Source organism: Acinonyx jubatus, chromosome B3 (assembly GCF_027475565.1).
Source record: "Acinonyx jubatus isolate Ajub_Pintada_27869175 chromosome B3, VMU_Ajub_asm_v1.0, whole genome shotgun sequence".
NCBI lineage: Eukaryota > Metazoa > Chordata > Mammalia > Carnivora > Felidae > Acinonyx > Acinonyx jubatus.
Window position 1 is genome coordinate 61,818,589 of NC_069386.1, and position 21,803 is coordinate 61,840,391.

The 21,803-nt window shown below is 43.5% G+C and overlaps 1 protein-coding gene and 1 non-coding gene across 11 annotated transcripts in view; both read right to left on the minus strand.

Moving 5' to 3' along the window:
• The window catches only part of EIF2AK4 (eukaryotic translation initiation factor 2 alpha kinase 4), a 97,353-nt gene that overhangs the window by 43,592 nt on the left and 31,958 nt on the right, over positions 1-21,803 (minus strand). For 9 of the 10 annotated variants that reach the window (XR_008299233.1, XM_053224173.1, XM_053224172.1 and 6 more), the window contains 10 exons: positions 21,529-21,686; positions 19,266-19,801; positions 14,065-14,171; positions 13,326-13,483; positions 9,380-9,831; positions 8,569-8,632; positions 7,000-7,083; positions 4,980-5,102; positions 2,623-2,727; positions 164-218 (listed from right to left, as the gene is read on the minus strand). Coding sequence is in view for 9 of the 10 variants with exons in the window: in XM_053224173.1 (XP_053080148.1) it covers positions 164-218; positions 2,623-2,727; positions 4,980-5,102; positions 7,000-7,083; positions 8,569-8,632; positions 9,380-9,831; positions 13,326-13,483; positions 14,065-14,171; positions 19,266-19,801; positions 21,529-21,686 (1,842 nt within the window). In the remaining variant the exon portion in view is untranslated. The remainder of the gene's footprint in view (positions 1-163; positions 219-2,622; positions 2,728-4,979; positions 5,103-6,999; positions 7,084-8,568; positions 8,633-9,379; positions 9,832-13,325; positions 13,484-14,064; positions 14,172-19,265; positions 19,802-21,528; positions 21,687-21,803) is intronic. The other variant, XM_053224181.1, reaches the window with a different exon arrangement.
• TRNAW-CCA (transfer RNA tryptophan (anticodon CCA)) lies at positions 5,549-5,621 on the minus strand. The gene has a single exon. It is a non-coding gene; the product is annotated as a tRNA-Trp (tRNA).

Below are 21,803 nucleotides of genomic sequence, written 5' to 3' on the forward strand. Positions count from 1 at the left end.
TGAGATGATGGTTTCATGGGTATAAATGTATAACCAAACACCTCAGGTTATATACATTATATTTGCAGCATTTTGTATTTAAAAAAGAGAGAGAGAATAAGGGATAAAAAAACCTTTGTGGTCTGCTTTTTAATACACTACATATACAGGCTTCTGGATTTACCTGAAGGGTCTGGCTTAATCAAGTGATCTGCTGTATCATCTTGCTTGCCATCAGCCTAAAACATATAAGCCAGTCAAATATCACTCTTAAAATGCTTTATTATTCCACAGGAATAGCTTCTCCATTTCTAAATGAAGACTGAAAAATTATACACAGAACACAGACTAACTAGAACAATGCTTTTTCTGAGCTTTAAATATGTTTTGTTTAGTTACCCTACCAATGCAGGACTCAGTGGAAACCCAATGAGATCAAGGAGAAGGGCACTTTGTTGTAGAATTCTTTCTTCGGGGCAGGAAGCTCCAATAGCTTACAGAAACCAATGTATTTTCACATTGCAAATGGCAAAACAGAGTCTATTTACTAGGAAAATTAAGAGTATGTTAACAACAACAACAAACTCACTTTCTAACTTTCCCACTGCTGTTTCCTTATCTGGGTGAATTTGTATTCTTCTTTCTTAGAGGCTGGTCACCAAATCTGTTCCACTGTCAGTGCTAGCAACAATCAGGTAGCCTCACCTTTCTCAACTGTGCCTGTGACAGCACCGTCTCACAAGTTACCCTAAATCACTGTCTTCTGGGGTCACTCCACAGGTTCCTGTCACAAGAACCACCATCCATAATAGCATCTCTGACATTAATGCCATTAAGCCTTCCCCAAGAGGGAAATGCCAGGCACTGTACCAGGTGCTTTACCTGTATTCTCATTTTATCCCGCCAGCAACACTGAAGTCGGTATTAGCATTATGTACATTTATTTTTTAATTTTTTTTTTTAACATTTTATTTATTTTTGAGACAGGGAGAGACAGAGCATGAACGGGGGAGGGTCAGAGAGAGAGGGAGACACCAAATCCGAAACAGGCTCCAGGCTCTGAGCTGTCAGCACAGAGCCCGATGCGGGGCTCGAACTCACGGACCGCGAGATCATGACCTGAGCCGAAGTCGGACGCTCAACCGACTGAACCACCCAGGTGCCCCATTAGGTACATTTTATACAGGAGGTATTGAGAGGTTAACTAGCTAACCTGCCCAAGGTCATGCCACAAGGGACCAGCAGGGATAGGATTCTAGCCTAGGTCAGGGCCTCCAGAACCTGTGCCCTTATCTACTCACTACACTATAGCCTCCAGATATCAAGTTAAATTATTTCGCTTGGGGATCAAGATGCCATCATCTGGGCCTTCCTTGGTCTTAGCACTTCAAAATTCCCTGCTGTTGGGGCAGCTGGTTGGCTCAGTGGGTTGAGTGTCTGACTTCGGTTCAGGTCAGTATCTCGCAGTCCATGAATTCGAGCCCCACGTCGGTCTCTGTGCTGACAGCTCAGAGCCTGGAGCCTGCTAAGGATTCTGTGTCTCCTTCTCTCTCTGCCCCTGCCCCACTCGTACTCTGTCTCTCTCTCTTTCAAAAGTAAATAAACATAAAAAAAATTTTTTAAATTTAAAAAGCCCCGCTCTTCTACTCAGGCCCACACGCTCACTGTCCCCTTCTGTTTCCTCCCTCTCCTCTCCTAACCTCACCTTCTGGTTTTGCTCCTATAGTTGGAAATTTTGCTCCTATGGCACCATTGATCCTGTTTTCTTTCTCTGACCACCCTGAAAATTAACTGCATGTGCTAGAGATTTTATGCCTAGTAAATTTGACTTACTATAAGTAAAGACTCTTCCTCCGGCACTTAAGGCCTGCCAACTAGAAGAATCCCAGCTGTCCAGCATCATCACTGCTCCCGTTTGACTCATAGCTTTAACCAACCAGACAGCCTGCTGGCCTCCAATCATGTCTGTTCACCCCAGGGCCTTTGCTTACCCTGTTCTCTCTCTCTGGGATCCCCTACCCGGTCTGCCCTCAATCTCAGCCTGCTGGACTCCCACCCATCCTTTAAGGCCCATCTGAAATGTTCGTTTCTTTATACCGCCCTTCTGGGTCTTTATAACTATATCAAAATTTTCTCGTGCCTTTGGTCTTATATCTCAATTTCTCTTACTACACATTATTTTAGCTTTGCATGTTAAAGAACTACTCTGTAATGTTGTGAAGAATAAAATAAATACCTTCTGAGTTACATGTTGTCTAGGACTGGCTCTTCTCATGTTTGTTGTTTGTTTTTAGCTTTGTTTCCCTAAATTAACTAAAAGCTCCTCAAGTGTAAAGCATCTAGCCTAGTGCCTGGCATGGTAGACCAAACTAGCAAACTATTTCATCAAGTATTATATGCCTTTGACCTAACTCTCATCCACAAACCAGTAATTTTATACCTCGCAAGTGGAACGTCCTCACCAAGATGTATTCACCCTTGCAAAGCCTAAAAGATCAGTGGTAGTTCACCCCTTCCGACTTGCAAAATTTCCTGAAGATTACATGGCACAGTTCAGTGAACCTCGTAGCCATGAAAGTTATGAGGATAACGAAGGCATACGGGGCCATTTTTCAGGCATAGTCTAATCTGAAAAATACTCACCGTGAAGGCTAGATGGTCTGTCGCCAAACCAAAATCACCTATTTTTACATGGTCATCGGAATCCAAAAAAATGTTGACAGGCTTCAAATCCCGGTGAATCATTCCCTGATGGAAGAGAGCAAAGAACGGTTTCCCAAATACAGTTTATAGTTATACCTGTTTCCTAATTTCAAAGGCCAACCAAGCAAGTAATGAGAAGCAGATGAGGTGTTCCCCTGCAGACCACACTGGTCCAGGCCATATGGCCTTGCACGGTCTCTCGACTGTCCTGCCAATGACCTTGCCACCCTCTCCCAGTTTACCTCCTGATGGTCCTGGATCAGATCAAATCCAAATGGTTCCACGGGGCATTCAAGGGCCCCTTCACTAGGTTCCCAGTCTTTCTCCTTTTGGCACCCTAAAACCCTTGCTCTGGTTGGGGAGATACACACCGTTTTCATCCCGTCTCTTATTTTCTTCACTATTTTTCCTAAGAAATTCTTGTTTTCTCCACTCATTTGAATTGTGCCAGCAGTTCCAAGCGCCAGCTCACCCATGAAGGCTTCCACAGTGATTCTAATTCAACTTGCATCCCTAGCACACACGTAAGTGCCCAATGATTATCTGTTACGTGAACTCGGCTTTCTCCCCTTCCTGACGGCATCCTCATGATGCTTATTGTTTTAGGTATGCTAATACAGGAAATAATTAGAATGTAATGAAAACACCTTATTGTATGATCGCTTCACTGTCATGTGAAGGTAAAGTGTGGCTCCTTCAGACCACAGCAAGTGCCTTTCAAGCATAGGGTTTGTCATATCCTCGTGCCTGTCTGCATTTCGAGGTGTGGCACAGTATTAGACACCCAGTAGATGATTAACAGATGCTGAACAGATTAGATGGAGAGGAGGAGAGGGCTCGGGGCACACTTCTAGGAACCCAGGTGATCTCACAGCCACAGAGTTCTAATGGCTGCCGTTAGAACTCCTTTTTATTTCCAACCTTGCAAATCGTGCCCCACAAAATCATTTATAAACTAGATGAATTACGGGCCTAGCTTTTTAGTATCAATACACTATAGTATGAACATTTTAAGTTAAAGAAAATTGAAGCAAAGGGGAAAAAGTACTTAAACTGACTGATGCATTAGATAATCCCATTTTTAAAATGTAAGCAGTGTTTCATCCTGAAGCTAGATCTGTTACCATGTGCACTGATGTGACATTCTCTAACTCTCTAAAATGACATCTTATACCATGTGGCGAGCTGTGTTTCTCAGTCTCATTTCTACTCTTGCTAGGTGGCTTTCTGGTCTCTCCATGCATGTTCCTAGGAAGGACAGCACTAAGCCATTAGAATCAAATAACTGGGCCTGTGTTAATCACACTCTTCCTTTATTTAAAAAAAAAAAATTTTTTTTTTTAACGTTTATTGATTTTTGAGACAGGGAGAGACAGAGCATGAACAGGAGAGGGTCAGATAGAGGGAGACACAGAATCTGAAACAGGCTCCAGGCTCTGAGCTGTCAGCACAGAGCCCGACGTGGGGCTCGAACTCACGGACCGCGAGATCATGACCTGAGCCGAAGTCGGCCCCTTAACTAACGACTGAGCCACCCAGGCGCCACACACTCTTCCTTTATTTTAAACAACTCAAGGAATCATCTTTGCTTTTGGTATGTGTTCAAATATTTCCACTTAACCCAGAGGCTGCAGAAATCTTTGTAAATCAGATAAATATTTTAGGCTTTAGGGCCGTGCAGTCTCTGTCACAGCTACTCAATTCCACCCACAGTTTTATAGCACAAAGATAGCTATAGGCAATGTGTAAACAAACAAGCATGACCGTGTCCCAATAAAACTTTATTTGTAGACACCGACGTCTGAATTTCACAGAATTTTCTTGTCATGAAATACTCTTCCTCTTTTGATTTAAAAAACAATTTTTTAAAAAAAATTTAGAGAGAGCGAGCGAGCAGGGGAGAGGGGCAGACAGAAAAAGAGAGAGGATCCCTAGCAGGCTCCACTCTCAGCGCAGAGCCTGACATGGGTTTGATCCCACAACCCGGGAATCATCACCTAACCCGAAATCAAGAGCCAGAGGCTCAACCAACTGAGCTACCCAGACACCACTCTCTCTTGTTTTTTTTACAACCCTTTAAAAATGTAAAAGCCATTCTTAGCGCACAGGCCGTATACATGCAGGTAGAAGTGGAATTTGAGCCCACAGCCACAGTTTGCTGGCCCCTGTCCTAACCTTCAGTGTTTTCTTTGAACTTTCACACTTTATACCCTGTTTCTGTGTTTCTCCAATCTCACAGTATTTTTTGTCATAAGTTTTACATAAAGTTTTCAGGTATGAAATGTTATAAAGTTTACTTTCTCATGGATATAAGCCAATCCATCCAGAATCTCTCGAAAAAGCCTCCAGAGTCTGATGGTATCCTGATATAGTCCCTGGTCAATGGTGTCTCGCAAAGTGCTCTTCTCACAGTACTCCATCTGGGGGCAAGAACAGACCAGGCAGCATTTGATTGTACAGGGTTTCAATTAAGGAGGACAATGGCGATTAATGTAATCTTCCATTTTAAAACTTGTGCTGTGGAATTTAAATAGTTAAAGGAAAGGTTTGTTTTTACACTGAAAACAGAAACCAACAGTATTAAAAAATTGGGGGGAAAGAGGCATAATCATAGCACCCCAGCATAACCATTTTAGTTTTCATATTATCGTTCACTTAAAACACATAAGACTTGTTTAAAACCTTGTGATACATAATTTCATTATTTTTCAAACAATGAAAAAACTGAGAACTACACAAAATTTTGTTTTACAAGACTGTTTCCAAACCCCAATTTCCAAGAAAGGCTAATTAAAAATCTAATGACGTCGTTAGTCTTTCTCGTTTGTACTTTTTTTTTTAAAGATTTTATTTTTAAGTAATCTCTAACCCAGCGTGGGGCTCGAACTCACAACCCCAAGATCTGGAGTCACATGCTCTTCCAATTGAGCCAGCTGGGTGCCCCTATAATAATTTTTACTTTGAATTCATGACAATGACCTTCAAGTCTCGAGCAAAACATTACAAATATCAAAACATTCAAGATAGGGCTCTTTCTCACCCTTCCTTATATATTAATGTATCAGAAAACAAGGAAGTATCATTTAAATATCTTAGATCAACACGTAGCATTTGACTTATGAAACTAGTAAAACGAGCCTATCGGTTTCAAACCAGTGCCAGAGTTGAGATTTCTCATGAAGAAAGATTTTACTGTTTTTAAAGAGAGGAACGTGCCATTTTAGAGGACAGGAATACACTCTCGTGCTCAGGTTAACCATCTACAGATTCTGATTCCTCCTCTAGTCCTCACGAGGGCCTGAGACTCCCAGACCATGATCCTACCGCACCTCGGACGCACTTCCCTTATATACTTCTGACTCCTGTCTAGAGCCTAATGGCACATAGTACATACTTCAGTTAGTGGTTCGGGGGACAGATGCTTTATTATGTGTGTTGTATGGTACCTGAAAGACATTTATGTTAGGGAATACTTAAAACCAGCTCCAACTGTAGGAAAGCAACCACCTCATTAGTGTCTTTGGAAACACTACTTCTGGCACATAGTACCGCGTCTCACACTTAAAGATCTCCCTCCTTATAGATATGACTGAAAATACTAATAATGACACATGGCCCTATTCACTTGGGGAGAGACAAGTTTTCCTCGTTGATACGTGGCTGTCCCTCTGCTGCCAGAGCTCACCACCGGCCAGGACTCTGTCCCTCAGACAACGTGAGCAGGCTTTCCTTTCAGTAAAGCCTCACTGGAACTGGTTTGCCTACGGCGCCTGTCTGCCAGAGGTTCCAGGACACTCTGCCTAAAGCCACGTTGGTGTTTCTTCCGCACATGCAAGGATGTGTATGCATCACGCCTTACCTGTCCAGATTCAACTTGTTAGAGTGAAACTTCTGTCCATGCACAGTCTGGCATTTACGGAATTCAGATGGTTCTAATTACCCTAGAGACGTTACTTCTATTTTTCACAAGTCTTTACCTCTTCTATCTCTCACAAGTCTTTGAGACAGCGAGATGGGGAACCAGAGGCACAGAAGGTGGAAGCAACTCGCCTGAGCTCACACAGCTGTGACTGGGGGGGATGCAGGAGGAGAACTTACGCAGCCTGAGTCCAGAGCCCTGTGCTGCTATGGTACAGAAAGTATGAGTTCAAGGCTAGGGGGAGGGGCGCCATGTTACAATCCTCTCCGGCCAATTATCTTTGGCAGTGCGGGTGAGCCCTCTTCTGCCCACTGTCTTGCTCCAGCCTCCTGAAACATACCCGCCAGCAACCACTGGGAGTTGCCGTGTCACCAAGACGCACACGTGCCAGGCCCTACCTGGATATATAGGTAGTGCACAGCCTCAGTGGTCGCCGATGGCTCACTTTCATGGTAACTGTCCTTCCCATTGCAGTCTTCATCCTAATCCAAGACGAACACATGAGAACTCAAGAACGGGAGCTGAAATGGAACACGAGCATCACTGCCATCAAGTCAGTGGCACTGATTTATAGTTTGTTTGTGGGAGCATTTTTCAACATTTTTCCTTTTTATCGAAGGAAAAAAACCCCAACCTCTCTGTTGTGCAAACCATCAGGTTCTACTCTTGAATCATTTAAATACCCTGAGGATTATCTGCAGAAGACTGTTAATCTCTTGAAGGCTTTTACTCATCAAGTAGAATGTCCCCTGGCATGTTGCCCTCAACCAAGTAAAACCAGGATTATAAACTTGGTGCTCCCATAATACTTCAATGCATGACTAATGCTGAAACCAAAGCAGTAGGTTAGGTTACTTATACTATTATTCCCAGTTAAATTTACAATTTCTAACTTTAAACCAAGAGGAGTCTAAGGTGATTTTAATTAAAAAAAGGAAGTACCTAAGAAATGTTGGCTCATGCAGTCGACCCTCCTTCACCTCAATGTAACTGCTTATCTAACAGGGCCTACATGTAGACTTCTTTATCTATACTGAATGCACCCTTATAATTCTGTTTCTATTCGTAGAGAATAAAGCCATGACACTCGACCCTTTTTTCAAACTGGGTTTTCAGACCACGATCCACACGAAGAAACAGATGTATCACACCCAGTTCGCACACTCACGAGAGCCACGGTATACAGCTTATCTTTACTAGTGTGACGCACTTCGGTGTTCTCTACTCTTCTCGATGGCATTAAAAATTAAGTAAAGCTGGTTGTGGCCCCTCAAAATTGATTTCATAACCCGTTACAGGATCACGACTCTGTTAAAACACTGTTCTTGAGGACGGTGTAGGGAGAATAAAATGATCAAGATTAACTGGTCATAGAGACCAACATAACTTCACAATTACGCTATTTAATTACTTAATTCAACTGGCATCCGCAACCACATAAAGTTTCCCCAAATCTTCTAGGAAATGGTTTGCACTTAAAAACCAAAACAAAACAAGGGGCACCTGGGTGGCTCAGTCGGTTAAAAGTGTTTGACCTTTGATTTTTGTTTCAGGTTCTGATCTCCTGGTTTGTGAGACTGAGCCCCTTATCAGGATCTGCACTGAGAGCACAAAGCCTGCTTGGGATTCTCTCTCTCACCCTCTCCCTCTGCCCGCCCCTCCCTTGTGCGCAGGCACGATCTTTGTCTCTCAAAAACAAGACAAAATGAAATAAAACCAGCATGTCCATTTACTCCTCTCTTCTACAAGCGAGCATGTTTGATTATGCGGATAAATTAAGGCCTATAAATAAACATAGGAGTGGCAAATAAATTAAACAACCAACCACATTTTTAACATTGAAAGTTTCTATATTTGCAAATCAGAGCATGGCTTTATTATTCTATCAGAGGTTTGTAATGTCAAACGTTAGTTTTCTTACAAGCCCACCCATGATAAAATGGTGTAATTTCTATTTACATATTTACCTGATTCTGACTCTTACTGTTCTCATCTTCAAAGATGATATCACTGTCAGAATCTGAAGCAGGTCTTAAAAAGAAAAATAGAGAAATACTGAAGAAATCAAATGCCCGGTTATAAATTCAACAGCTAAGAATTATGATCAACTGTATCCAACTGGATAGAATGTAATCCAACCAGGAAAGTAAAAGATGACCAGAGTGGCTTCTGAGAAGCATAAACTTTAGGATCGTAATTATTGGTTTGGTAAACCCTTTTTTAGAACTGCAGTTGGCCCCATGTCAAGACTCCAGGTTAGTTTTTCAACGTCCCAGAGTTGGAAACCCTTATCCAAAGAATGCTCTCTAGGGGCGCCTGGGTGGCTCAGTCGGTTAAGCGTCCGACTTCGGCTCGGGTCATGATCTCACGGTTCGTGAGTTCAAGCTCCGCGTCAGGCTCTGTGCTGACGGCTCAGAGCCTGGAGGCTGTTTCAGATTCTGTGTCTCCCTCTCGCTCTGACCCTCCCCCGTTTATGCTCTGTCTCTGTCTCAAAAATAAATAAACGTTAAAAAAAAAATTAAAAAAAGATTGCTCTCTATAAACTTTCTATCAAATGTACTAAAGTGAGGTATTGGAAGGAATTCCTATTTTTCCTTCCTTCAGGGCTTGGATTTTGGAGATCTTGTGACAACAGTGGGGGAAAAACACCTTTGGACTGAATCTGGTTACTTTTTCAACATGCACACGTTTGTGTATGGAAACACGGTGACAGCCCAGGTCTCTCATTGAATCCCCTTCCCCCAGGGGTGGGCCTGGCGCCCCCGCGGATGATCTTACAGGAAGGGCTGCGAGAAGACACCGTCGTTCTCCTCCTCGTCGTCCTCTTCCTCGTCGCTGCTGGAGCCCGGGCCAGCGGCGGGGAAGCGGGCGCTGGCCGAGCGCTCCCCCGAGGTGCTCCACTCCACTGAGCTGAGGATGGGCGGTGGCGCGGTGGCCTCCACGCTGCCGGGGCCGTCCCGCCCGCTGTCCTGTGCGGTAGGCCGAGACAAACCTCGCCCGTCCCGGGCCTGGGGCGTCCCTGGGCTGGACTCCGAGTCCGAGGGCAGGATCCCCAGGCCCACCGGCCGCTCGTATCTCTCGATCCAGGCGTTGTAGTAGCGCACGATGTTCTCATGGTGCAGGCGTGACAGCAGGGTCACCTCGCCCTTGATCCTGCGGAAATGCCTGCTGGCCGGGTTGATGGGGATGCGCTTCACCGCGTAGCAGCAGCCATCCAGCTTGTTCTGCACCTGCCGCGAGAAGAGGGGGAGGAAGCCAGTGCAGGTAAGCAGCTCAGAGCCATGCAGAGATGACATCTGTATGGCCTCACCAATCCCCTCCCAAGGCGAGCCCTTGGTTCTGAATGAGGACCAAAAGCTACAGTGGAGAGCCACGCATTTCAACCTCTTGAGCTGAACAAAGTCTGGACTGCCAAAAAACAGAAAACATCTCACCTCAAGTGACAGGTGTATTTAGCTTAATAATAAGAGACCTGGAGAAAATATGATCTCCATTTGAATCATTAATTTTACCAACAATCACATTCCTGCTCTCCCAGTATCACATCTGCTATCTCAATTTCTAAGAAATTGTTGAATTATGAACTATGTTCCAGATGCCTGGGTGGCTCAGTCGATTAAGCATCTGACTCTTGATTTTGGCTCAGGTCATAATCTCACAGTTTGGGAGTTCGAGCCAGGGTCTGGCTCTACGCTGACAGCATGGAGCCTGCTTGGGATTCTCTCTCCCTCTCTCTGCTTGCACTCATGATCTTTCTCAAAATAAATAAACTTAAAATATATATATATATATATATATATATGAATTATTTTCTGAAATCAGTATAAGGTTTCAGAATTTTAGCTTCTCTCCAAGTTTTGTGTTTTTTTTTTTTTAACAAAGTCACTAAACACCAACTCAACTCCAAAAATGTTAAGTTGAATGCAGATTCTAATTCTCGACTTACAAAGCTGTGTAAAATTGGGCAAAGGACTTAATTTCCTCAAAACTCCATTTTCTCATCTATAAAATGGTACATATACCACTTCCCTTCCTCAAAGGTCACTATCTGCAAGCATTAAGTGAATGAGGCGAGCAAAGCACTTACAATCAAGGCCTCACTGAGAAAGATGCTCAGAAAAAAAAAATGGTATTAACACAATTATTGCCCACTGATTTTGTTATGAAGACTTATGATGGAGGGGCACCTGGGTGGCTCAGTTGGTTAAGCGCCGTGACTCTTGGTTTCAGTTCAGGTCTTATTTTTCAGTTCGTGGCCCCATGTTGGGCTCTGCACTGACAGCTTGGAGCCTGCTAAGGATCCTCTCTCTTCCTCTCTTTCTGCCCCTTCCCTGCTTGCTCTCTCTCTCTCTCTCTCTCTCAAAATAAACATTAAAAAAAAAAAAGATTTATAACTGATGACATGTATTAAGACTAAACAAATGTGATTAAGAACACAATCAAATAAAAACAAGAAAAATACAAGAGAAAGTTTCAAAGGCAAGTCTCTACATCCTGCACAGAGGCATCTTCTCTTTGGCAGTTGCACCATGCCATTGGGTTGACTGAAGTAGCTTTGAAAAATTTTTGTTCACCAGAACATTCCAGACCCAATGTGCAGGTCAAATGAGGTGATAAAAAGCAACAACTTGGCCATGGGTGGAGGGAGGAACTAGTTAATGACAAAATACAAAATAAAGCATCATTCTCATAGGTTTAGATTAGTATAGTAAATAACTTCCAGGATAGAGAAAGGAGTACTATAAAATTGTTTCAGATTACCTATGTGTGGAAACAGTGGCAAGAAACATGCTTTTGAGTAAAACAGATCTAAGTCTGAAGGCTGGTTTTCATCTGTTCGTGCATGTATGTAACCTCATGCTAATTACATAACTTCTCTGAAAGTCAGTTCCCTCGTCTGAAAAAGGGGGTTAATATTTATTTCATAACATGTCACCAAATTGAAAGGTTTGCGAGCCACCTGCCACGTGACCTGAAATACGGAATGTGCTCCAAAAAGCTCTATGTAGCCCTGTGTTGTTTACTGCCATGTTAATAAAGTAGAAGATCATGCAAAGTCTTGGCATGATCTTCAACCTTGAGTCTCAGAACACATCATGAACACTTGGAGTCACTGATCGGGATGTGGAGCTTGCTACACTGCAGACTTCTAGGAACTCACTTATTAAAATGGAAAGGTGCTGGGGCGCCTGGGTGGCTCAGTTGGTTGAGCATCCGACTTCGGCTCAGGTCATGATCTCACAGCTCATTAGTTCCAGCCCTGCATCAGGCTCTGTGCTGACAGCTCAGAGCCTGGAGCCTGCTTTGCATTCTGTGTCTCCCTCTCTCTCTGCACCTCCCCAGCTGACACTTTGTCTCTCTGTCTCTCTCAAAAATAAATATTTTTTTAAAAAGTAAAAATAAATAAATAAAAATGGAAAGGTTCATGAATCATACTCAGGCCAACTGCTATTGAAATGCCAGATCACTGAACAGAATGCCCTACCCTAACCCAGAAACAGAGACGGAGTGTGAGGGTTATGGCCTCTCGGAACGAAAAACCACAAGAAAATTTAGGGGCTTAAATTACTAGATGTTTTTATTACATGAGCCTACCCATCATTTTTATTATATGAGCCTACCCAAAATGGAGTTTGGTAATGTTTGTGTTCAAAAATCTAAAATACAAACACATTAAAGGGCTTGACCAAAATTATAGTGGGAGTTAAATGAATAACATACCCAACAATCATCCACTCCCCTGAAGATCACTGTGATTATCCAATCAAGGTATCTGCCCATAGTAGGTCTATTTAACCGTCTACCTAGAGTGTCTATACTTTCACGAAGAAAGTTGAACATTTTCCATGATACTATAACCTCCTTTCAGAAAACTCAAGATTGTCTTTCTGTCCCTGATTACCACAGAAACACCTTTTATTTATTTGTTTGTTTATTTATTTATTTATTTATTTATTTAGGGGAGTGTAAAAGGCCTTCCACAGTAATCCTAGTAACCTTTCCTAATAACATTCTCAGAATCCTAAATGGGCATATGCCTTCTTGATGGAGGACCATTTTATTCTGTGAAAGATGACAGGTCTTATATGGATTTAATAGCACAGTATCAGCCTGGGTCTCCTAGGAGGCAAACTGCCAAAAATTACTTAAGAGCAGGTGAAATCTCTTTCTCAAGGGGCAAGTAATCATGAGTCACCCAAATAGATAAGAACGCGGAAGGCGAGACCTAACAACGGCGCGCCCTCGTAACACACCACTAGTTTTCTCTCTCCGGAGCAGCTGGAAAATACAAGGCATGGAGACCGTCTGGGGCCATTTCCCAGTGAACCCCACCTCAGCGCTAACCTCGCAGCCCTTTTATCCACAGCACCTCTGAAAAGCAAATGGGACAAAAAGGACACTTTTCTTTCTGAACCAAAGCTCAGAAAAATGGTCTTCATGGAGAGGTCCTGGCTCCGCATGTAATCATGCAGTTTTCACATTAAGGGACTGCATCAGGCAACGGAGGAGGCATGATACGTTCTTAACGTGTCCAGGGGAACTTTCAAGCCTTTGACTTTGCAACGGTCATGACGGTCAGAGTTTCAAATGGCCGTGCTCACTTCTCTCCCCGCTCTCAAAAAAGAACTCCCTTTAAAAAATAAGAATAAAAAAAGAACTCCCTGTGTGCAGAAATGAACAGAGGAGGAGCTCTCAAAGCGCCGGGCACAACGCTGTACCACACCTTGATGACAGCCCCAAAAGCTCCTTTGCCGAGAAGCTGTAATTCTTCAAACTCGATGAAATACCGGGAAAACTGTCTCTGTGTCTCACTGAAGAATGCCGCACTGGGTAGCTGCTTCCTAGGAATAACGGTCTCAACATAATCTTGTCCTCCCGAGTCTGAGATAAAACAAAACGTGAGAGGGAAACGAGGCATTAGAAAAAGAGCAAGGGATGCAAGACCCAGTAAGGAACCAAGTGCTGGAAGAAGGGGTCCCAACCGGTAGTTTGAAAAAGTACCTCTTCCCTGGCACAGACCCGTGAACACTTCTCCTCTCACCTTGTAGGGTGAGGTGGAATACACATGAGCCCAGGTCAGAGGTGGGGCTGAGACTGCTAACAAGGAAATGATGATGCGATAGGGTCAGAACCCATACCCAGGTCTCCTGCCTCATCCCCAGCTCTGCTGATGATCCCTCATCTGCTACTTGAGTAGTGACAGAGAAATCCGGTTGCACAGCAGTAAAGTGATGTGACCAGAAGGGTTAGCCAATGGACACTTTAATCAGTCGAGGCTGGAAAAAACCAGGAGGGCACAACAGTTCCATGCGCATGGTACACATTCAATGAAAGGATTTACGTACAGCTCGGCATAAACCAGATAAAAATCTATGATCCAAGCAGTCCGTTCCAGTTTTAGGTTTACTTTCAAAATAATTAACGTCAGGCAGGTTTTCAAAAAAGAGTGGTAACAGACTCACCTTCAGGACTTTGTTCCAGTAAAGACATTTTCGGCTGAGGATTGATAAAGCTGTGTTTCAACAACTGCTGGGGACTCCATCTTTCCTTATCATCCAAGCAAACACACCTCAGTGAGAGGGAAGAAAGGGTCTCAGTGACACAGAAAACAAGCACTAAACTTGTTAATGCAAGTTTTTTTTTTTTGATTGATTGATTTTAAAATAAATACACATTAGAAAATCCATATTGCTTATGGACCAAAATGCACTCATAAGTGAATACATATTGAACACCAGGCTGGGCGTGAGTGGAGAGTCAAAAAATGTATAGTCTTTAGAGGCAGGAAGATCTATCTCATGGAACACTTTTTTTTTTTTTTAACAAGTTTAAGATAGCACAAGTTATGAATTTCCACTCCCATTAATAGTTCAATGGCTTGACATACTAAACCAAGACTCTCCAGGACCAGTGGAAAACAAAGCTTTCCAAAGGACAAGCAAATCTGAAAGCTGATGCAAGATCGGGGCCCAATATGACAAACTTTGGACAAAGCCTGTTCGTCATAGTATGATGTAACCTGGTAACAATTATGGACTACTTGTTTTAAAATCCCACATTTTGTCACATACTTTCTTTTCATTCTCATTCCTTGAACCTGGTTTGGTGTTCTAATAAATAATTTTTGTTTTTAATGAAGGAAGAGAGGCCATGCCTTTAACCCAGTGGTTTTCGAGGTGGGGTCTCTGACCAGTAGCATTCACTATCAGTATTGTTGGCGATTTGTTACAAATTCTATTCCAACCCTGTCCTGTTAAATCAGCAGCTCTGGTGGTCTGGGCAGTAATCTGTGCTTCACCAAGCTGTCCGGGTGGTTTCAAGTCAACATAAAACCTGAGAACCACTGTTTTAAAAGATCTCAGCTGTCTGGCTGTATTGACAATGACCCAAGCCAGCACCGCTGGGAAGCACCTGACCCTAATTATCAACAAGGTTTCTAATAGAACCAACCATCACTCTGAATTCTATACTTAAAATCTGTAGCTATCAAGTGGTGGCAGCAACTACCTTAAAGGGGAACATTTTATTTTTTTATGTCAGCACTAAAATGCCAAGTACTCCTAATTTCATACCTTGAAAAGGACAGAAAAAAAAAAATCACAATAAAAGCATTTGTGTAAGATATGGCTTTTTCCCCTAAATTTAAGGTTAATTTTAACTACCTTGAAGTAAAACAAGAATGCCTTCTCCTTGCAAAAGTTAAAACCTTATTATGATAAAGTCTTCGACCAAACCAACTCTCTCCAATTCCTCCCTTCCCCTTTAGTGTCTGTCATTCTAGACTTTATTTTTCTATGCATTTAACACAATCATACAAAAGAGACACTTTTTTTTTTCTTCTAACGACTTCACCCTGTATAATCCTCAACTTGCTTTTTTCATTTGATCGTGTAAAAGGTTCTGTACTCAATTCCACTGTTGGGCGACTAGCAGGGAGGGGGACCAAGCAATTCTCTAACACCAGCTGGGTGTCCTACAATTCAACTCAATTCTGACACCACTTACCTGGGGACAACATCAGATCCCACAGGTCGAGGGCTCGATCCCATAAGACTGCCCCCCAATCCCTTGAAGATGCCAGTCACAACCCATGCTTTCAATCAACCAGCTACAGATCAGAGGTTCCAACAACCCCCTCCCTGAGTTCCATTAGTCTGCTAGAGCGCTTCCAGAACTCAGAGAAACATTTACTAGATTACCAGTTTCTTATGGAAGGATATAACTCAGGAACAGTTAGAAGAAATGCATAGAGCAAGGGGTGCCTGGGTGGCTCAGTTATTTAAGCATCTGACTTCAGGTCACGATCTTGCAGTTCACGAGTTTGAGCCCTGCGTTGGGATCTGTGCCGACAGCTCCAAGCCTGAAGGTTGCTTCGGATTCTTTGTCTCCCTCTCTCTCTGCCCCTCCCCTGCTCATACTCTCTCTCACTCAAAAATAAATAAAACCTTAAAAATTTTTTGTAAAAATTAAGAAATGCATAGGGTGAGGTGTGCGGAGACATCACAGGGCTTCTGTGCCCCACCTCCAGGCTCACCTGCCTCCCAAAAATCTCCATGTGCTCACCAAGCTGGAAGTTCTCCAAACCCCAACCTTTTGGGTTTTTATGGAGGCTGCATTATATAGGCATGATTAATTAAATCATTGGCCACTGGTGATTGGTGAGAGGGGTGGGTTCTTAGGTCAGTTCTCTGGGCAACCAGCCCCATCCTCCGGTGTGGTCCAAAATTTACCTCATCAACATAAAAAGGGACACCCTTACCACTCTCATCACTTCAGAAATTCCAATGTTTTTGAGAGCTCTGTGTTTCAAACAGGGATGAAGACCAAATAAATATTTCTTATTATATATTACAAGGCTATACCACATGTCTTAGAGATCTTTCCAAGATCTTTCTGAACTTACCAGAATTTATTTACATTACATACACCTTCTCCTCCTACTGTTGGCCATTTAGATAATTTCTAATTTTTCACGTGCATAAAAAAAATGCTGCAATGAACATCCCTATACACATCCTGTCAGGTTTCTGAAACACATTGTCAACCCTAACTCAACTGTGACAGTAATCAAGAAAACCCGTAAAGCCTTCCTAGAACAAACCGTATCTTTAAGAGATCTTATAGCTGGGAGGGGGGATGGGTTAAATGGGTAAGGGGCATTAAGGAATCTACTCCTCAAATCACTGTTGCACTATATGCTAACTAATTTGGATGTAAATTCAAAAAAATAAAGAGATTTTATAGCCTCCAGGAGCTCAGTTAAAAAGATGAAATTTTCTGGGGTGACTGGTTGGCTCAGTTAAGCATCCGACCTTGGCTCAGGTCATGATCTCGTGGTCCGTGGGTTCGAGCCCCGCGTGGGGCTCTGGGCTGACAGCTCTGAGCCAGGAGCCTGCTTGGAATTCTACGTCTCCCTCTCTCTCTCCGTCCCATCCCTGCTCACGTTCTGTCTCTGTCTCTCAAAAATAAACAGACATTAAAAAAAAAAAAAAAGATGAAATTTTCTGAACCGCCAATTTTGGCACCATGGCAGCCATAAGTAGTGGAGGCAAATGTTAGGTCCAGCTCTGAAAAGGGATGAAAAGCCTGGAAGCTTACTGTACTCTCTCCAGAGGACGGTGCTAACTAACCCTAACCACAGCACAGCACAGGCCACTGGATAGGTGTTGAGCTCACTCAATCCCTCCAACCACCTCCTGGGGGAGGCAGTGCTATTATTATTAAAGGACTAAATTAAAAGTAAATTAGTAAATTAAAACGATCCATTTTACAAGGATACAACTCTGGGTGGAGAACTTAAGAACTCAGCGAATTCTAAGGGGGAAAGGTGGGATCTGAATCCAGCGGTCCGGCTCCAGTCTGGGCTCTTTCCTATCACGCAGACTGACCTGAACAGAATCTTTGTCCAGGGGATTCACCAGTAAGTAAAACAAACAACTACAAATGAAATGTAGCCATGCTGGTGCCATTTGTGAACGATTTCTTTCTTTTTTTTAACTGCGGCTGAACAGCAAAGGAAGTACAACACTGTGTGGCAACTTCTTCACCGAGCGGTCCATCAAACCAGTCTAGGATGGGGGAGGAATATACAAAAAGTCTCAAGGACAACCATGTTAAAGAGTAAGAGGGGCACCTGGGTGGCTCAGTCGTTTAAGCGTCCGACTTCGGCTCAGGTCATGATCTCGCGGTCCGTGAGTTCGAGCCCCGTGTCGGACTCTGTGCTGACAGCTCGGAGCCTGGAGCCTGTTTTGGATTCTGTGTCTCCCTCTCTCTCTGACCCTCCCCTGTTCATGCTCTCTGTCTCAAAAATAAATAAATGTTTTAAAAAAAATAAAAATAAATTAAAAAAAAGAGTAAGAAAGAGGGGCGCCGGGGTGGCTCAGTCAGTTAAGGGTCTGACTCCTAATTTCGGCTCAGGTCATGACCTTACTGTTCTGTGAGATCGAGTCCCACATGGGGCTCTCCACTGTTGGTGTGGCACCTACCTGGGATTGTCCCTCTCTCTCTCTCTCTCTCTCTCTTTCTCTCTCTCCCTCACGCGCCTCTCCCCCTGCTCGCGCTCTCTCTCAAAATAAATCAATAAACATTAAAAAAAAATCAATTAAATTGGGGCGCCTGGGTGGCTCAGTTGGTTAAGCATCCAACTTGGCTCAGGTCACGATGTCGTGGTCTGTGAGTTGGAGCCCCACGTCGGGCTCCGTGCTGACAGTCAGAGCCTGGAGCCTGCTGTGTCTCCATCCCTCTGCCCCTCTGCACTCGCACTGTGTCTCTCAAAAATAAACATCAAAAAATAATAATAAATAGATAAATAAAAAGATTAAAAAAGAAATGGAGGGAGTGGATAAAAGTGAATGGTTGGAAAAAAGAAATAGTGAGAAACAAGACAGAGTGCAGGAAAGGGAAGAAACCAGTCCAGGTCAACTTCTGCAGGAGGGCAGGACCAGGGGAGTATCTAGAAAAGCCCAGACTGAAGAGATCTTAGTTCCCTTTTCACAGAGAAACCCAGAGCACCTAGGTCTGGCTTGGACACAGCACAGAGGCAGGGCTAAGCTGCAAAGTCCTAAAGGGAAGGACCCAGACAAAAACCATAGGCCTTAGGTGAGCCCCTCAGTAAGGATTCTCTCGATGCAGTTAGACTTGGCTCTACAATGAAATGTGCACCTGGAATTTACAAGTATCGAAAAATCCCATGGCTGGTGTGAGACAGTCACTGCCGTCTAGGACTTGGCTGAATGACACAATGACAGTGAAGAATGGTTACGAAGAACAAGGGGCAGAATCACACTCCTAGACAGCGGAGGCCTTGTCTTTGATCCTTGAGGAACCAGCAGCAAAGGGAGACAAAGAGGGTCTTCCATTTGGAATACTTGGGGCATTTCTCCCAGTTAACTTCCTAGATATACCAGGCTCTCCCCCAAAGCAGCTTGGAAATCTATTACTAAGCCCAAGTGAATTTAGGAGAATAGGCGAACTAAGGGAATGAAAATGTAAGCAAGAAAACAGAACCTATGTGGCTGGGAAAAGATTGGGAGGACAAAGAATAAACTCCAATCCTGCTCCTCACTTTTCAGCTTCAACACATCCCTTAGATGGTGAGCACATTCAAGCGCAGTCCAAAGCTCAGGAGTAAAGAGCAATTAGAGAGAATCTCAGTGATACTCACTTCTTTAGAAAATCTTGGAAGTCAGCTGGTAAGTCGCTAGGGATGGTCACAGGGTACTCTCCACATTCTTGTCCTTGGCTGAGGGAGATCAGCAGAAGGCCAAGACACCAAACGTCTCCTTTCTTTCCAGTTTTACAAGGCAGGGCGCTGTCACTGAAACTAACTCGGCTTTGCTCAAATACGTCCTCCTTGCAAATGTCTGCTAGGCGCTTAGAAATGCTGTAGTCTGTAATCTTGACATTGCCCTCTGCATCCACCAAGACACTGGATGCGCTCAGAACCTTGTGTACCACGTCGTTGCTGTGCAAATAACTGAGGCCCGATAAGAGCTGAGCTGCGTACTTGCGGAGCTGATGAACGGGGATGGGGCCTGAGTGGCTCAGGTGTGCGGCGAGAGAGACCCCATTAATATGCTCCAATAAAATGTCCACCACGATGGAGTCATCTTGTTCTTTGAGATTCATCGCAAAGTAGTGTACTACATTTGGATGGCTCAATTTTACCAGCGAGTTGAATTCTGTTTCTGCCCCTTGAATCTGATAAGGAAAAACACCACTAAGATAATATTGTATTGGCCAGCATTAAAATGGTATTTCACTTCAAAGGTAAACTATTTAACAGAAAATGTACTTTCAAAGGAGAACAAATACGTTCTGCACTGTATCCTCCCCTAAATTATATGGCCAACCTAACGGTTCATGAAGATGAAAGCAATTTAATTATCAATTTCCGTGATCTCAAAATCTAATGCGCAAATTACTATAAAACTGGTGAACAGCTTTTTTTACCTATTTTTTTTTTTTAACGTTTATTTATTTTTGAGACAGATGCATACAGAGTGCCAGCAGGAGAGGGGCAGAGAGAGAGGGAGACACAGAATCCGAAGCAGGCTCCAGGCTCGGAGCTGTCAGCAAAGAGCCCGATGCAGGGCTCAAACTCACAAACCGTAAGATCATGACCTGAGTCAGATGCTTAACCAACTGAGCCACCCAGGCGCCCCTAACATTGGTGAACAGCTCTTAAAAGCAATTTATTTTGCCATAAGGCCGGCAGAAAAAAAAAGAAACACTAATTATTTTTAAAAACCTTTCCTGGGGCGCCTGGGTGGCTCAGTCGGTTAAGCAGCCGACTTCGGCTCAGGTCATGATCTCGCGGTCCGTGAGTTTGAGCCCCGCGTCGGGCTCTGTGCTGACAGCTCAGAGCCTGGAGCCTGTTTCAGATTCTGTGTCTCCCTCTCTCTGACCCTCCCCTGTTCATGCTCTCTCTCTGTCTCAAAAATAAGTAAACATTAAAAAAAAAAAATTTAAAAAAAAAACCTTTCCTGATTGTGGTGCCTGGCAAGCTCGGTCAATGGAGTCCCACGTTGGGTATAAAGATTGCTTAAAAAGAATTTTAAAAATCTTAAAAAAAAAAATAATAATGGGGGCAGGGACGCCTGTGTGGCTCAGTAGGATGGATGTCTGACTCTTGATTTCGGCACCTGTCATGATCTCAAGGTCGTGAGAGTGAGCCCCACGACAGGCTCAACGCTAAGCATGGAGCCTGCTTGGGGTTCTCTCTCTCCCTCTCTCAAAACCAATAAACATTTAAAAAAAAACCATAAAAAACAAAAAATAAAAAAAAAATGGGGTGCCTGGGTAGCTTTGTCAGTTAAGCATCCAACTCCTGATGTCAGCTCAGGTCACGATTTCATGGTTCGTGAGATTAAACCATGCATGGGGCTCTGCGCTGACAGGGTGGAGCCTGCTTGGGATTCTCTCTGTCTCTCCCCCTCTCTCAAAATAAATAAACGTTAAAAAAAGAGACAAAACAAAACAAAACAAAACACCCACCTTTCTTGATTATAAGGATTCAATTTCAACACTTTAATAAGTACTAACACAAAAGAGAGACACCCACAAATTATCTAGATGGTCACCACCCAAAGACAACCATTATGATTTCAGTGTATTTCCTTCCAGTTTTTCTATCATAAATATGGGTTTCTTTTTCTTGGAGATGGCTATTAATACCATAAAAGAGGCTGACAACAGAGGTGCAGAAAACAGCCTCGAAGTCGTGACCACACTGTGAGAGTTGTGCCAGAGTCAACAAGGGGCTGAGGAAACTCTGGAAGGGGGCGCGGGTCCCCCACCATCCCCTCTGGTTAAACAGATCTCATGCCATTCTGTCATCTTTGCTAGCCAAACACACCGCTCTTTTGTTCTGTCATCTCCTCATTTCAGGGTGAGGCCTCTGCTCAAGGGCCACCTCAGATGCCCACCTGCTTTTTGCACTTATCAATCTTCTCCTTCTCTTGACTGGTAAGGAACGGACCCATTTTTTTCTGCCACTGAAGGACCCATTCATACAACAAGACAAAGTTGCCAGTGGCCGTTTCCAAAGCATTGTAAACTAATTTTCCAAGCTGCTCATCACTGCCTGCACATTGAAAGAAAATATAATGAAATCTCACAGGTATAATTTCTGTGGGGGTAAAGAAAGAGGGGATATATCTTCATTTATTCATTCAACAGTGGATATACCATGTGCTAACTA